The 16169-nt window shown below is 37.9% G+C and overlaps 1 protein-coding gene across 1 annotated transcript in view; it reads left to right on the top strand.

Moving 5' to 3' along the window:
• myot.L (myotilin L homeolog) overlaps positions 1 to 16169 on the top strand; it is a 29005-nt gene that overhangs the window by 10275 nt on the left and 2561 nt on the right. Inside the window, exons 4-8 of the mRNA XM_018252105.2 lie at positions 627 to 728; positions 2559 to 2611; positions 12148 to 12280; positions 13749 to 13956; positions 14790 to 14955. Coding sequence (XP_018107594.1) covers positions 627 to 728; positions 2559 to 2611; positions 12148 to 12280; positions 13749 to 13956; positions 14790 to 14955 — 662 coding nt within the window. The remainder of the gene's footprint in view (positions 1 to 626; positions 729 to 2558; positions 2612 to 12147; positions 12281 to 13748; positions 13957 to 14789; positions 14956 to 16169) is intronic.

Here is a 16169-nt window from a genome sequence, read left to right as displayed (position 1 = left end):
GTGCAAAATGCAAACAATACGATAACTGTCCCAAATAAGGCATGCACTCATAGGTCTTATCCAAGGTGAAAAAATGGTGTTTATTCAGCTAAAAACTGCTGTTTTTTGCTGAATAAATACAATTTTTTCACCATGGAGATAAGACCTGTGAGTGCATGCCTTATTTGGGGCAGTTTTATATATATGCTTTCTTTAATGGCAATATATATATATATTTACTGTATAATGAAGACCAACTGCAAATTGTCTTAAATACCATTGTTTCGATTATACATAAAAATTCCTTTTAAGGTCAACTACCCTGTTAAAGTTGATCTTTTATGTGAAAAATATGTCTACATACTGTATTTTCTTGGATTATGTTTACAAAATGTATTATTTCAGTATGATGAGGCTTATGTTACATTTTCATTTTTTATTTCAGTATGATGAGGCTTATATTACATTTTCATTTTTGCAATAATGTCTTGGTAATTATTGCACAGGTATGGAACCCTAGATTCATCTTGAACCTGAGTTCACTTAAAGCAACATATTTTTTTGCAAATTTCTATGTAAAAGTATTTACGGCAATCATTATGGAAAAATTTAGTCCAAAATTGTGTGATACAATTCTATTTTTAAAGCGCTTAACATATGAAGAAAAGATGGCTCGTAGGCTTCTTGGAGCAGAAAATGCTGCATCAGTATTTGAAGATCACATGGCAGACTGTGTTCAGGATTCAAAGGTACCTTTTAAGTAATTTTAATGCCATGTTGAACTCTTTGAGTATTATAATGTGAATTGCAAGTTGATTACTGTATGTCCTGTCATTCTACTAACTGAAATAATCAAGTTACCCTTCACTATCCCCTTCATAACAACCTGCCTTGCTATGTGCAGGCAACAAAGTCAGATTTTAATGGAAAGTTGAATCAAATACATCATTGGTGTGTGTTTCCCTCTGCCTAGACCATGTATTTGAGCTGTCTTTCAAAATAACTGACTCCAACACAAACAGGGGTGCTTCGCCAATGAGGCGTGTTGAGGCTGTCGCCTCAGGCGGCAGCGCCCCTCTAGGTATCAGGGGCAGCAAAAATGCTGCTCCTGGTACTTTAAGAGCGATTTTCCGGGGGAGGGGCGGCAGCAGCAACTGCTCCTGCCTCAGGCGGCAGAGGGGCCAGGATCGCCCCTGAACACAAAGCATATAGAGAGACAGATTGCTGAGAGAGAGTGATAGTGAAGAAGAATAACTTCATTATTTCAATGGTATAGAACTTTTTACTGATTACATTTAGAACGTTTCTTATTTCCATGAGATAAACTAAATATTTCATCTTCATTTTCACAATAGCTCCCCTAAAATTAAAATGGCAATTACAACTGTTTTCATCAAATTAAAAATTATGTATTGGTTTAGCTATTTCTTTCACTAAACTGCTGGAATAGTGAATTCACTTTCATCTTTCAGTTTATCTCATCTCAAAGACTCAGTAATACACTGATACATCACCCCAGAAAGCCCAGCACAGCTTCAAAATGAACTTTGTGAACGTTACTCTTAGGGGCAAATTCACTAACCTGCGCAGTTTCGCTAGCGCAGGCTTTGCCGCACTTCGCCAGGCGAAGTTTTGCCAGGGCACCGCTAATTCACTAAAATCCGAAGTTGCGCTCAGGGAGGCGAAAGGTAGCGAAGTTGCGCTTAATTTGTCAAGCAAAGCAAAGTTACGCTAGCGATGCCTAATTTGCATACGGCACCATGTTAAAGTTCAATGAAGTATATGTAGCAGCAAATACATTTCACTACACAAGCCTAGGAAAGCTTCATAAAATAAAATAAGAGTTGTTATTTTGCCCTATACATGTGCCCACATGGAAAAGACGCCAGCGTTTTTTGGGACTTCAACTCTTTTTGAAACAAGCCCCATCTACTCTATTGCACTTCGCCTGGTCTGAGGTGGTGAAGGCAAGTATGGCGCAAGAGGTAACGTTCAGTAAAATGCACAAGTTAGTGAATTAGCGTAGTTATGTCCCTTCGCCATATCGCAACTTCGCATGGTGTAAGGGTGCGAAGTAGCGCTAGAGTAGGTCTACTTCGCTAGCGAATTTATGCCAGCGCCCGTTAGTAAATCAACGAAGTAACGAAATGACGATACGCTGGCGTATTTGCACTAGCATTAGCCTCTTTGCGCTTTAGTGAATTTGCTCCTCAGACAGCAGTGCAATGATCCTTCATTGAACTGTAATAAGAACAAAAAGTAGCTTAAGCCAAAACCACAGAAACAGCGCTGGGACTTATGGCATATATCATCATCATCATTTATTTATATAGCGCTGTCAAGATACGCAGTGCTTTATATGAAAATTGTTGGAAATTGGACATTTTCTGCAAACACCCATGAATTATACAGCTACAGTGTTACTGAAAATATGTAACCATGCAAGCGTTACTAATAATAAATACATTGTAAAGGCAATATCTTTGTTATATAAACTATTTTGTTACAGAGTTCACAATGTATAAATATTGTTACATCTGTGTTTGCACAAATAATACTAGTATCATATTTTTTTACAGCAAATGAACAGTGTAACACTGCCTAGCCTTCAACAGCAGGAAAAACATATAAGGTATGATTTTAATCTTAAAAACTTCATTATTAATTATTATCATTATTAATATTTATCTGTGATCTTTATTGTGTTAATCTAGTACACCTAATGGAGGCATGTTATATTAAGCATTGTGCACACACCAATATTTTTGATTTCTATTTTTTTATTAAAGCAGGTTTTGTTTGGTTCTGATCTAGAACAGCTCATCTAAAGCAGTTTTCTGGAAGACTAGTTAGATAAGTTGTACCAATATCTACAGCAGGACTGCAGGAATTTCCTTCTCATAGTTGTCTAAGGGCAAGTCACGGCTCTTAATGTGGTGGTTCACCTTTGAAATAACTTTTAGTATGACGTAGAGAGTGATATTCTGAGACAATTAGCAATTGGATTTCATGTATTATTATTTGTGGTTTTTGAGTTATTTAGCCTTTTATTCAGAAGCTCTTCAGTCTGCAATTTCAGCAATGTGGTTGCTAGGGTACTAGAATATGAATAGGAATGGGCCTGAATAGAAGGATCAGTAATAAAAATTAGCAATAACAATACATTTGTAGCCTTACAGAGTATTCGTTTTTTATAAGGGGTCAGCGTCGCCCATTTGAAAGCTGCAAAGAGTCAGCAGAAAAAGGCAAATAACTATAAAGCTATAAAAAATAATTAAAACCAATTACAGTTGCTAAGAATTGGCCATTCTATAACATAGTAAAAGTTACCTTAAAGGTGAACCACCCTTTTTAAGCCACCTCAGTGAGATTGTTCTCTATCTCTCAAATTGCTACTCCGGGCACAACTGGAAATGACTTTCCCCAAATGTAATAAAAAGCACCATGCCGTGTAACATGTTGGAGAAAAACATCATCGGTGATGTTGCCCATATCAACCAATCAGCAACTAGATTTCAATAGTCATCTACAAGTTAGAAAGCAAAAGCAAAGATTTGATTGGTTGCTATGGGCAACATAACCAGTGATGTTTGTCTCCAATGTTTTACACAGCATGATAAACAGGCCCCTAAGTATGTCCAGGTGAAGAAACCCAGGACAACCAATAAATGTTTAAAGCTAGTAAATGGTAACCTCTGATTGGTTGATATAGGTGATCATATTATCATAATATTTCAGAAAATATTCAGGGAAACACTTTCCTGTGCATCTGGATAAATTAGGGGGAACTGGTGAAGATTACTTACAGGGTAAATAATCAATTTGTCCTTTAAAGAAAAAAAACAACAACAATAGTAATAAATGAAACTCCTAAGCTCTCATCACAAAATAAAACAGTTTGCATTCCCTATGACCTTCATGTTTCTTATTCTCTAAACCCCCATCTCATTTCAACTGCAACATTTCTGTCGATCTTCTGCTTGTCCTGGAATTCAATGTCATGACTTGCGTCAGACTCTCCCCTTCCATCCAAACCATCAAACCTTCTCTGAGACACACCTGTTAATAAAAGCCCTTTTGAATGCACTCTGGATTATCTGTCAACATACCACAAAGGACAATACTTTCCAACAATCATGTGTGGCAGTAGTTACTAAACAATTTAGATTTTGACCTATGAGCAGCAATTTCTAATCTTGTAATAAGAGTTGGGTAAACTGGTTGATGGTAACAGAGAAAAGACTGACATGTTAAGTTGATTCTTTTATTCTGGTCCCCCCTACCCCCATGAAACAGTGTGAATAAGAGGGGAGAGAAGCAGCTGATCAAAGGGAAGAAACAACATCAGATGGGTGCGATTGGTGGGCAAGGCGGATGAGGTAATAAGGTGGGCAAGGCTAATATGTTAAATACAGCCATAGTGAGCCCCCAGAATTGAAGGGTCCTGGGCAACTCCCTGGTCACTCTGTCATCAAGAGAACAGGCCTAAATGTGTGACTGTATTCTAAATTATTATTGTAATTGAGCAGCAGCAAAAAAACACAACTTCTGTTAATGTTTTGGTAACAATTTTGACCCTATTGTACAGACTGTCAAGGAACTGTCTGGGCCATAGATTCCACATTTCTGCATTCCTATACAGTGCCCAGCAGTTGGGACTAAAATGTTTAAACTGCTGAATAATGAAAGTCAATAATTCCCTTCCCCTCCCACAGTTTTATAATTGAAATACTATCGAACAGGTTAATCATTGAAGGTTTTGTTTTCTTGTCCAGTCATTTGATACCAGTTTTAACTCTACTCTAAGGTCAGATACTCATATTGCAGTTGTTCCAAATAATGTTCTTATCCACCAATGTCAATAGGCAGGCATTGCATTCCAATGGCAATATGAAATGTTCTTTTCCTGCAGCTGTCTCACTGCATCTTGTACAGCTTACTGGTGCTGTTATGTGCCATACTACAGTTACAAATAGACTTTCAAGCTACTTCCATGTGAATAAATTATTGGTAGAAAGAAAACTAGTTACTAAATTCAATTTGTTTTAAGATTTAAGATATTTTTTACAGAAAACACCTTTGTGCACTAAGTTCCAAGGAGGCAGGATGGGGGATGCCATCATGCGTGGCACGGCCAACCTCTCATGAATACATTGCTGCTGAACATGGCAGCAGTATATTCATAAAGGGGGCACTAGTCTTTGTATTTCATTCTGGATCACAAACAGCTGGACATGTATTCTGTCTGTTGTTATAACTAAAAATGATTAATTGATTTTGTATTTCTTTCACTAAATAGTGCACAGCAGTGCAAGTGCTTGAATTTTTCAGTTGATCCCATCTCTGGTTCTGCATTGACAAAGGTTAAAAGTTTTTCATTTTGCATTTGATGCCATTTTGGTTCTTTCAAAGGCAATATTAATATTGTAATATACCGTCACCAATAATACATTCACAAAGTAAATGCAAATATATTGCACATTGCGTATCGGGAGATGTGCTCCTGGGGACCCAGTTCTAGGATATATTGAAGCTCTTCTCCAACATTTCATTTCTGTGGTCCACTGGTACGTCCATGTCATAATAATACATAAAAGAATGAAGCTCCTCCACTTAAATGTATTTTATGAACAGTATGTTGTAATTGCAAACATAACAAACAACCAACAACTAATGTTGGTCAGATAACCACAATTCAATATTATTCATATGTCTGTTCAGTATAGACTTGATCAGGGTCAACCCAGGCCATTCTACAAGCTGAAGCAGTTAGTAGAGAGAAGACTTCTTTATTCTTCTTTTTGCCTATCCTATTTCTCCTTCATGCCAACCATGGGGGAACTCCTGCAAGACAGATTAAGTCACATATCAAATGATCTCTTCTAGAATCATATTTTATGATAAAGCTAAAGGTTGGGTATAGTAAGAAATCAATCTAACCTCTTTCTCTACCATAGAATGTTGAGCACAGAATATACCTTCTATTCCAAATCCAGCGCCACCCACTGTCCTCACCAACCAGTTATGTTTTTAATGTACAGAAATATTTTTCTTCGTGGCCTCAGTATATATTACAAGATGTTTTAGATATGGCTAAATCCATGAAATCTTATTGGTGGCTCTTGGTTACTGCTCCTGGGCAAACATTGTGTCTTTTATTAAATATGGGGCAAGGTACCTAATCAAAACAGCATGTCGTCTATCCAAAAACAAACTATTCAGGACCCTGTAGCTTGTATGAGTCAGTATTTGTATGTAATCAGTGTGTCTGAGACATATGTTGTATCTTTTGAACAGCACTGTGCAGAATGTTGAATCTTTATTAATAATACTACAATAACCAAAGCTATAAAGTAGAATCCTGCAGCAGGTTGTGTCCCTGCAGAATACCCACAAAGTCGTCAGGACAGATTATACTTGCCTTGCGCGTGGACAGCAGGTGCCCTTTATCTGCAGTGGGGTTGGGCTTATGGTTAAAAAACAGACCTGCGCAGGTCTCTTCAATAAAATGACTATTGTGGAAGCATCAGTTAAACTCATTTGCAGATCTCTCATCTAAGATTCATAAGCTTTTTCCTTTTAACCTGCACAGGGGCAGGGATTGATGTGAATGTCGTATGTTTAGTAAAGTGTTGTGGACTTTGCTGGTGTAATATAAATAAAGGATAATAATAATAAAAATAAAATAATTGCTTAGCTTCCAACAATATAGAGCGATAGGATAAGAGTGGTACACCACTTGGGAGTGTTGTCAGATGTTTTTGTATTAGACTCAGACAAATGTGGGACCCATAAACAACATGATTAAAGGAAAGATTTCTTCTTGGAGTCAAAACTGTTATACTTTCACTTGTATTACTGTTTTTCTTTGTGTCCCTATGTAGATAAAGTTTAGACAAACAAAAAGTCTTCATAGGGTTTTAGGCTTAACAGTTTAAAGAGAACAAACCCAATAACCTTTTAAAGTTCTACACAGTCATCCGTTTCCACTGGGTGTATGACTATACGAATACACATGGCTTTTCCTAGGATAAAGTGTGACTTAATCCTATGTGGCAAGACACCAAATATCTGAATAGATTACACAGCTAAATAGTTTTGTAGCTGTCAAGGTTGAAAAAGACAAGTCTGTCAAAGTGCAAGCTCTCATATAATTTCCCAGTGTTAGTCCAGAGAGAAAGGCAAACATTAAATCAGCTGAAGAAATTCCTTCCAGTTCTTCATTTCTTGGAACTTGCAAAAACTGTTAACAGCACCTAATTCTGCAGAGACCCACAGTTACTATGTACTATGTACCTGGCTATATAGCGATTATCCTTTAAATCTGTACATTCTTAGGGGCAAATTCACTAACTGGCGAAAATTCGCCAGCACTGGCTTTGCGCACATCGCAACACTTCGCCAGGCGTAAATTTGCCTGGACAACGTTAATTCACGAAGATCCGAAGTGCCGAACGCTGGCGAAATTATGCTCAGCAGTTCGAAGTTACGCTAGCGTTGGCTAATTAGCATACGGTGTGCAGTTAAAGTACAATGGCCGTATATGCTGCAGCAAATACATTACACTACACAAGGCCAGGGAACCTTAATAAAATTATTTGAAGTTGTTATAATGCCCTGCACATGTGCCCACAGTATAGTTTAGGTGCCATATGTTAGCAAAGGTAGGGGGGAAGGAGGGTACCGCAAAAAAAGATTTACAATCTTTTTCAGTCTATCACCCTTTAAATAGGAAAAAAACACCAGCGTTTTTGGGACTTGAAAATTTTCAACTTTATTTTGAGGAACTCCCTGAGGTGGCGAAGGCAAGTCTGGCGATAGAGGTAACGGTCAGTAAAATTAAAAATGTAGTGAATTTGCGTAGTAACACTCTTTCGCCAGACCGAAAATTCGCCTGGCGTTAGAGTGCAAAGTTGCGCCAGAGTCTATCTCCTTGGCGAAATGATGCCAGCGTTAGTAAATTGGCGAAGTGCCAAAATGACGTCACCCTGGCGAATTTTCGCCAGCGTTAGCCACTTCACCCTTTAGTAAATTTTAGAGCCATAGCACACAGCACAACAACACTGTATCCACACAGCTAATGTTCAATTAAGACGTTGTATTCATTTATAACCAAGCAATAACATGTCTAATGAGGCACCCGCTACTTATCACCTCAAGCCAAATTTTTATTTACAAATTTTACTTTCAGTGCAGCAGCTCATTCCCCTATTGAGCAGCTACTTGAAGTTACAGGCAAACAGAAATATTAAATGCAGATGTAGCATTAGAATAGGTAATAAACTGGGCCGTTGCAGCAAATGCTATTAACTCTCACTTTGTGTATGAGTAATAGCATTCATTATAGAAGTGGTTTCAGTTACATTAATGCTTAATTTTTGTTCTTGGAGCCATACAGCAAATTAGTCAACATTTAGATGTAGCTACTTAGCTGTGAGCAGCAATATCAACTCCCCATATCAACAGTACTCATTCTTGTGGTAGGGTCATAAGCATGCTCTGCACCTCACATCAGTTTGACACAAGGTGGAGAGCGAAGAAGAAGAGCAGGCACAATGCTACCCTATAATTTCCACCTGCCCTATGGACAGGGATTTCTTACTGTAAACCTTCCTTAATTTAGGGGATGGGTAGTTGCAGGAGAGGGAACACCTATGTGCTACCCTTCCCTCATTAATAGAGTGCTGTATTTATTGGGCAGACTAGATCTCTGAGATCTTTGGCCATTCAACAAAGTGCAAGGTATGGCTAAGCGTGCAAAAACATGCTGGTTTAGTTTGCACCCAGTTTTGCACTTTGCACCCTGTCCTGCACTTGGTAAATGAGCCCTGTTAAGTCTTGAGCACTTCCCTAGTTTGGGCTAACCACCTCTTCAGTATATAAATAAAAGTGGTGCAGTGGACCTTCTCTTACTACTAAGTATGTTTAATCTTTCTAGGGGGCAAATTCACTAACCTCCAAAAAATCGCTAGCAACGGCTTCACTCACAGCACAACACTTTGGCAGGCGTTGATTCGTCAGGACAATGCTAATTCACTAAAATCCGAAGTTGCGTCCAGGGCGCCGAACGCTGGCGAAGTTTCGCTAGCGTTACTACGCCAAGCAAAGCGAAGTTTCGCTAGCGTTGTCTACGGCTGGAAGTCAAAGTTGAATGGACATATATGTTGCAGCAAATACATTACACTACCAAAGCCCGGGAAACCTTAATAAAATAATATAAAGTTGTTATATTGCCCTACACATGAGCCCAGCGTATACACGTAGTTTATGTGCCATATGTTAGGAAATGTAGGGAGGAAGCCGGTTACCACAAAAAAATTTTACTCTCTTTTTCAGCCTATCAAAGGCGTTTTTTAGGACTTTCAACTATTTTTTGGGGAAGTCCTATCTACTCTATTGCACTTCGCCTGGTCTGAGGTGGCAAAGGCAAGTCTGGCACAAGAGGTAACATTCAGTAAAATCCGAATCTTAGTGAATTTGCGTAGTTACGTCCATTCGTAAGAGCGCAAATTCGGCAGGCGTTAGGGAGCGAAGTACTGCTAGAGTCTATCTCCTTCGCTAGAGACCTTACGCAAGCAGCCGTTAGTAAATTGGCGAATTACCAAAATGATGTCATGCTAGCGAATTTTCACCTGCGTTAGTCATTTCACCCTTTAGTAAATTTGCCCCTAGGTCTCTTTACATTCATTTAGCCTAATTTAATTATATTGTTGATCTGTGTTTTATTACGGACATGGAAATTTCCTGCAAGTTTCAATCATGTAGAAGCACAGGTAACAGATGTTCTAGAAAATCAGGTTTATACTGATGCACTATCCTCAGCTAAGGCACAGCTAAAAGCGCCATTAATAATTCTTTCTTTTTTTTAACCTGTATTGTATTCTCATGTACAAGTAATATTGTTTGTAAAGATCTGAGCAACATTTTTTTTTACCCATACTTCTAAATGATCTGCCTAACACTGTCAATGGAATGGATATTAAGGGGCAGATTCACTAAGGGTCGAATTTCGAAGTAAAAAATACTTCGAAATTCGACCCTCGAATTGAAATCCTTCGACTTCGAATATCGAAGTCGAAGGATTTAGTGCTAAACGTTCGTTCGATCGATCGAAGGATTTTTCGTTCGATCGAACGATTAAATCCTTCGAATCGAACGATTCGAAGGATTTTAATCCAACGATCGAAGGAAAATCCTTCGATCAAAAAAAGTTTAGCAAGCCTATGGGGACCTTCCCCATAGGCTAACATTGCCTTCGGTAGGTTTTATCTGCCGAAGTAGGGGGTCGAAGTTTTTTTTAAAGGGAAAGTACTTCGACTATCGAATGGTCGAATAGTCGAACGATTTTTCGTTCGAATCGTTCGAATCGAAGTCGAAGGTCGTAGTCGAAGGTCGAAGTAGCCCATTCGATGGTCGAAGTACCCAAAAAATACTTCGAAATTCGAAGTATTTTTCATTCGAATCCTTCACTCGAGCTTAGTGAATCGGCCCCTAAGAGTACAAATGGAATTCTCAAGCAGATAATTTATCTTTCATGTTGTTTAACTTTATGATCAGATCCTGGGAGAGCAAAAATGATATTGATTTGTTTGTTATATTGTATTCCAAACACCTGCCTGTACAATATCCCATTCTGAAACCAAGTTGCTCTTCCCTTTGCTGCTATAACAGCTTCTGTTCTTCTGGAAAGGATTTCCATTAGCTGGAACATTGTTGGTGGGATTAGCTTATATTCAGCCATAAAAGTCTCATTTTCAGATGTATTGATGCAAAATCGAGTATGCAATTGAAGGTCACCATATACATGGCCACTTGTACAGTATGTGTTTGTTAGTCCTCTGCACAACTGGTCATATTGTTTAAAGTACTGGCCAGTGAATGGCCAAATTAAGTAATAGGTATATCAGTGAAGCTATTGCCTATAAATATCTTACCCCTGCTTAGGCAAAGGCTACGTTCTCTTCTGCAGGAGAGATCATAATTACTCCTGTGTATTTACATGGGCATGTACACCAACCTGCAGCCTACAGTTGAGCACTTTGATTACAACTAATCCCAAAAACAGGGAAGCATAGGTCAAGCAATCCTTGAATATACTAGTTTCTGCAAGACAAGGGTGGGACATGGGTGTGCATACCCCTTCAGTTACATGTGATTCCGTTGGAGCAACATCAGCTACAACATGTAAGGGAAGCCCTCTCTTTTAAAGTGTAAATGGTATAAATTAATTTATATATATATACCACCTTTTTGTAACGAATAGGAAGATAGCTCCAGAGGTGCTTGGACAACAAGGAGAAGGTTGAAGGTTAGTTGCTTTCTTCCAGTATTCAGACAAGAACAGATTTATCAAGCAAAGGGCTGATTTATCAAAATGTGTGTTTAAAACTCACCTACATTCTGTTCATTCCTATGGGATTTTAAGAACTGTATTTATCAAATGTCGAGTTCTAACTTTCACCCATTGATAAATACAATTCTAAAAATCCCATAAGAATTAGTAGAACATGGGAGAGTTTTTGTTTATTAAAGGGGACGTTTACCTTTAACTTAACTTTTAGTATGTTATATAACGCCCAATTCTAAGCAACCTTCCACTTGGTTTTCATTATTATATTTTTTTTATAGTTTTTGAATTTTTTGCCTTCTACTTCTGACTCTTTCCAGCATTTAACGAGGGTAACACCTAGGCTGGAGGGGGGGGGGGTCTATGTAGGGTAGGGGGTTAGGGGATTTTAATATAAAGGGTTTGGTTCTCCTTTAAGCATTATATAATTCAGCAGCATTTTCAACCCTCACCCATACAGAATTTGCTTTTCCATTGTTCATGCTATAGGAGCATCAGGACGGTATCATGCTGCCAGGCTGTTATAGGAGCCCATGGGACACCACAAATAAACAAAACATTGGTTGCTAGTCAGCCTATGTCACATTGAAATAGATGGATCCAGTAGAAGAATATGTGTTCTTATGACACTGGAAGCACTTTTTCAGATTCTGTAACCTTCCCTGGATATAGCTATGTATAGATACTAACGAAAACCCCATGTGTGCAGTTAACTAAAATGTATTCATTCAAAACTGGATTATTCTTACCAGCTGCAAACTGTTGTCTTTCCATAATACTTTGTGTTTAAAATGTAAAATACAATCTATTGTGCTTTGCAGGAATAGAGGTTTACCAAGTAGAGAAGAGTCAAAATCAGGATCCATACAGGAAAAATATTTTCCACCAAGATTTTTGCAAGTTCCAGAAGATTTAACTGTGGAAGAAGGACATTTCTGTCGAATAGACTTTAAAGTGAGAATGATGTTTAAGCTTATGTGTGCATACTGAGAACGGTATATATAATTATTTTATTCAAATACATGAGGGCTGAATTCCAAGTTTAAAAGCAATTTCCAGACATTGGGCCAGATTCAATTCAGCGAGAAAGAGGTTTATCATGTGAAAACTTCAATGCAATTTGAACTTGAATTCAACTTCAATTCAATTTGAACTTGAATTCAATTCAGAAAAACTTATCTCACTGTTTATCACCTGAAAACCCTTTTGCAGTCTATGGGGAAAACTGGAACTGAATTTGGAGAAACTGAAACTCATCCAACAGTTTTCACGGGATTAACCATGAGATAACTTTTTCTCACTGAATTGAATCTGGCCCATTATTTATCATATTTTATAGCTTTGTAAATGTGTGTGCCCACTTATTAGGGGTGCTCAAGGGGCTGCTGCTGACTCTTTTTATGTTGAAGCATGTCAAGAGGGGCCACATCACTTGAGCTCTCTGCACTGGAAAAGCTGATTTTACATTTAAAACAAATTCAGACAGAGGCAGATTTTTGCTGTCCCTGGTAACCTGTTGCAGGCTTCCAATTTAAATAGTATCTCATGACTCAAAATCACTATAAAATGTTCAATTTATTTATATCAGCTTATTAAAAAAACATGCAAATGTCATTAATTTTTTGCCTAGGGAGAGAGAGAACCTTAAACGTTTTTGCACCCTATGGAAGGAGGGGCTTTGCATGCACCTATGCATGCATTTGGTGTCTGTAATGCCATTTACGTCCATTAAGTTTGGTGCAATTCAGATGTATCCATATACACAACCTGTCATGAGAATCCTGGAATTACTGCCAGGTCAAGGTCATCTTACAATCATCCAGTGCAGATCCTACAATATAATTAAACAAGATTATCAGGAACGGCCTACGAAAATAGTTGCAAAAGATTAAGCTATATATACATGTATTTTTATATATTGTATATATATATACATGTGTTTATCATTTCTGAGAAAATTCAAGGTACTTCCTCCCATTATGGAAAAAACCAAAGACATTGGGTGAGTTTTTTCTCTGTTGCAAGCAATTTAGTGTACATTGTTCAATGTACATTGAGTTTTTATCGTTTTTCTTATTATAGGTGTGGGACCTGTTATCCAGAATGTTTGGGACCTGGGGCTTTCTGGATAACGGGTCTTTTTGCAATTTGGATCTAAATCTTTTAAGTCTGCTAGAAAATCATTGTATCCATTAAATAAACCCAAGAGACTGTTACTGCTTCCAATAAGGATTAATTGGATTAATAAGTAATTTTATTATTACAGAGAAAAAGGAGGAAAAAGAAATTGTTAAACTTTACTTTATTTGATTATAATAGAGTCCATGGGAGATGGCCTTTTTATAATTTGGAACTTTTGGATAACAGGTTTCTGTATAAGGGATACCATACCTGTATTCACATTATGTCAATCATTTTTCAGGTGACTGCTGTGCCTGCTCCAGATGTTTCATGGTATTTAAATGGGAAAGTGGTTCAAGCTGATGATTTCCACAAAATCATAGTGTCTGGGAAAGGTGTTCATTCATTCATATTTGAAGTAGTTAAAACTTGTGATGCCGGATTGTATGAATGTGTGGCATCTAACCGTGCTGGAAAATCAACATTTACTTTGCAACTTACTGTACTTGGTAAGTCTTTGTTTTTTTTTTTAAATACTAACCGGATTTGTTCTAATTCTCAAAAGTGGCAGTGACTACACCAACCTAGCATATAAAGTTCACCGAGCTGCCCTCTGTATAATAAGATGCTAAAAGCCTAGCTTGGCTGGGGGAAGGGAGGAGTTTTTTTATACAGAGGCTGTTCAGTGGACTGTGGATTTGTTTTGAAGATGCTTGTAAGCAATGGAAGTAAAATGTAGGGCAAGGCAAAAAAAAAACCTATAGATTAGATTGCTAGTTTAGACCTACCTACACCTGTAACTTGGACTTTACGCCAGTGTTTTTTTATATCAATGGTCTTATGGTGGAACCACAGAAATTTCTGCCAGCAGCCACTTCCCATTAAGGTGAATGGGAAACAACTGCTCTGTTATACATAATATTTCCACTAAACTGTTGTTATTTCAGCCCTGTGTATATGTCATGTAGACACTGTTCCCTCTAAGCTGTGCACATACACACAGACTTTAAGGCCAGTGCACACAATTCTGTTTGAAAACACAAAATGTTGTATTTATTCTGACCTGAAAGCACAGTTTCTAAAAACACACACGTTTAAAATGTGCGTGCAATGTCTTTTTATTGTGCACATAGCCAAGAGGAAACTAGAAGAAACATTGCTTGTAGAGTAATGTGAATATAAGGTTATTCAGTGTTTGACATTATTGTGACTATTTTTTAATCTTTTGTTTTCTGGAAAATACAGAAACTGTAGAAATTAACTGTAGAGCATATTATATGTTATTAATATTAGATATTTTTATATGTAAAATTATGTTTACAATACAATAAAACTATTTCAGCACAGGAACTCAAAAGGCCTCCAAGCTTTATTCAAAAGCCACCAGCAATAAAAGCAATTGAAGGAGAAAATGTAAAAATAGAATGTCTTGTCTCCGCCATGCCACAACCAAAGATATTGCTGAAAAAAAATAATGAGATGCTACGTTATAATACTGACCGGATAAGGTAAATTTCTAAGATGATTTGTAAGGGTTTCCCTCTTCATCTAACTTTTTCATTGTACCAGTGTGTAACATGACCATTGGGTCTTTCCCAGCCCCTAATAATATCTGTTCATTTGATCCACCACATGTCAAACCCTAGTACGGGACAAACAGTTCAGCATTTAGGGTCCCCTGTTACTACTACCTGCCCTTCCTAACACTCTCCTCCAACATCTTCACTCAAAATGACCTTTCATCACCACCTGTAACAAATCTGTCTCTTTTACCTCAAAGATCCCATCTCTACCATTTTTTACTGGACCTTGCCAGTAGCTGCTCAGTGAGCAGCCTTACCTCCCCCAAGTTTGCAGTAAATAATTTAAGCAGTCCCCTTCGAATCTGAATTAGATTCCAAATGGAAAACCCACATCCTAAGTGAATGTTCCCTGTTAAACCTGTTAAAGCTGTTCGAAGATTACATACATATGACAACACACACACCGCCACAATTCGCCAGGCGAAAATTTGCCAGGACAATGCTCATTCACTAAAATGCGAAGTTGCGTCCAGGGCGCCGAACGATGGCAAAGTTCTTCTAGCGTTAATTCGGCAAGCAAAGCGAAGTTGCGCTAGCGTTGGCTAATTTGCATACAGCGGGAAGTTAAATTTCAAAGGATGTATATGTTGCAGCAAATACATTACACTACACAAGCCCTGGAAACCATAATAAAACAAAATAGAGTTGTTATAATGCCCTACACATGTGCTCACTGTATAGTTTATGTGCCATATGTAAGGAAATGTAGGGGGAAAGCTGGGTACCCTAAAAAAAACTTACAATCTTTTGCAGCCTATCTCCCTGAAAAACTGAAAACTCTCCAGCATTTTTTGGGACTTAGAAAAAATTTTTACATTTTTTTTTTGAGGAAGTCAAGTATTGCACTTCGCCTGGTCTGAGGTGGCAAAGGCAAGTCTGGTGCAAGAGGTAACGTTCATTAAAATCCACATCTTAGTGAATTTGCATAGTTACGTCCATTCACCAGAGCGAAAATTCGGCTGGCGTTAGAATGCGAAGTAGCGCTACAGTCTATCTCCTTCGCTAGCGAATTAATGCCAGCACCCGTTAGTAAATCGGCAAAGTCCAGAAAGCGTTAGTCACTTTGTCCTTTAGTAAATTTGCCCCAATGAGTTACACCAACAAATTCACTAAAATTATATATATTATTAACTTTTGTA

The sequence above is a fragment of the Xenopus laevis genome, chromosome 3L (genome assembly GCF_017654675.1).
Source record: "Xenopus laevis strain J_2021 chromosome 3L, Xenopus_laevis_v10.1, whole genome shotgun sequence".
Classification (NCBI taxonomy): Eukaryota; Metazoa; Chordata; class Amphibia; order Anura; family Pipidae; genus Xenopus; species Xenopus laevis.
This window is presented reverse-complemented; position numbering and strand designations above follow the sequence as displayed.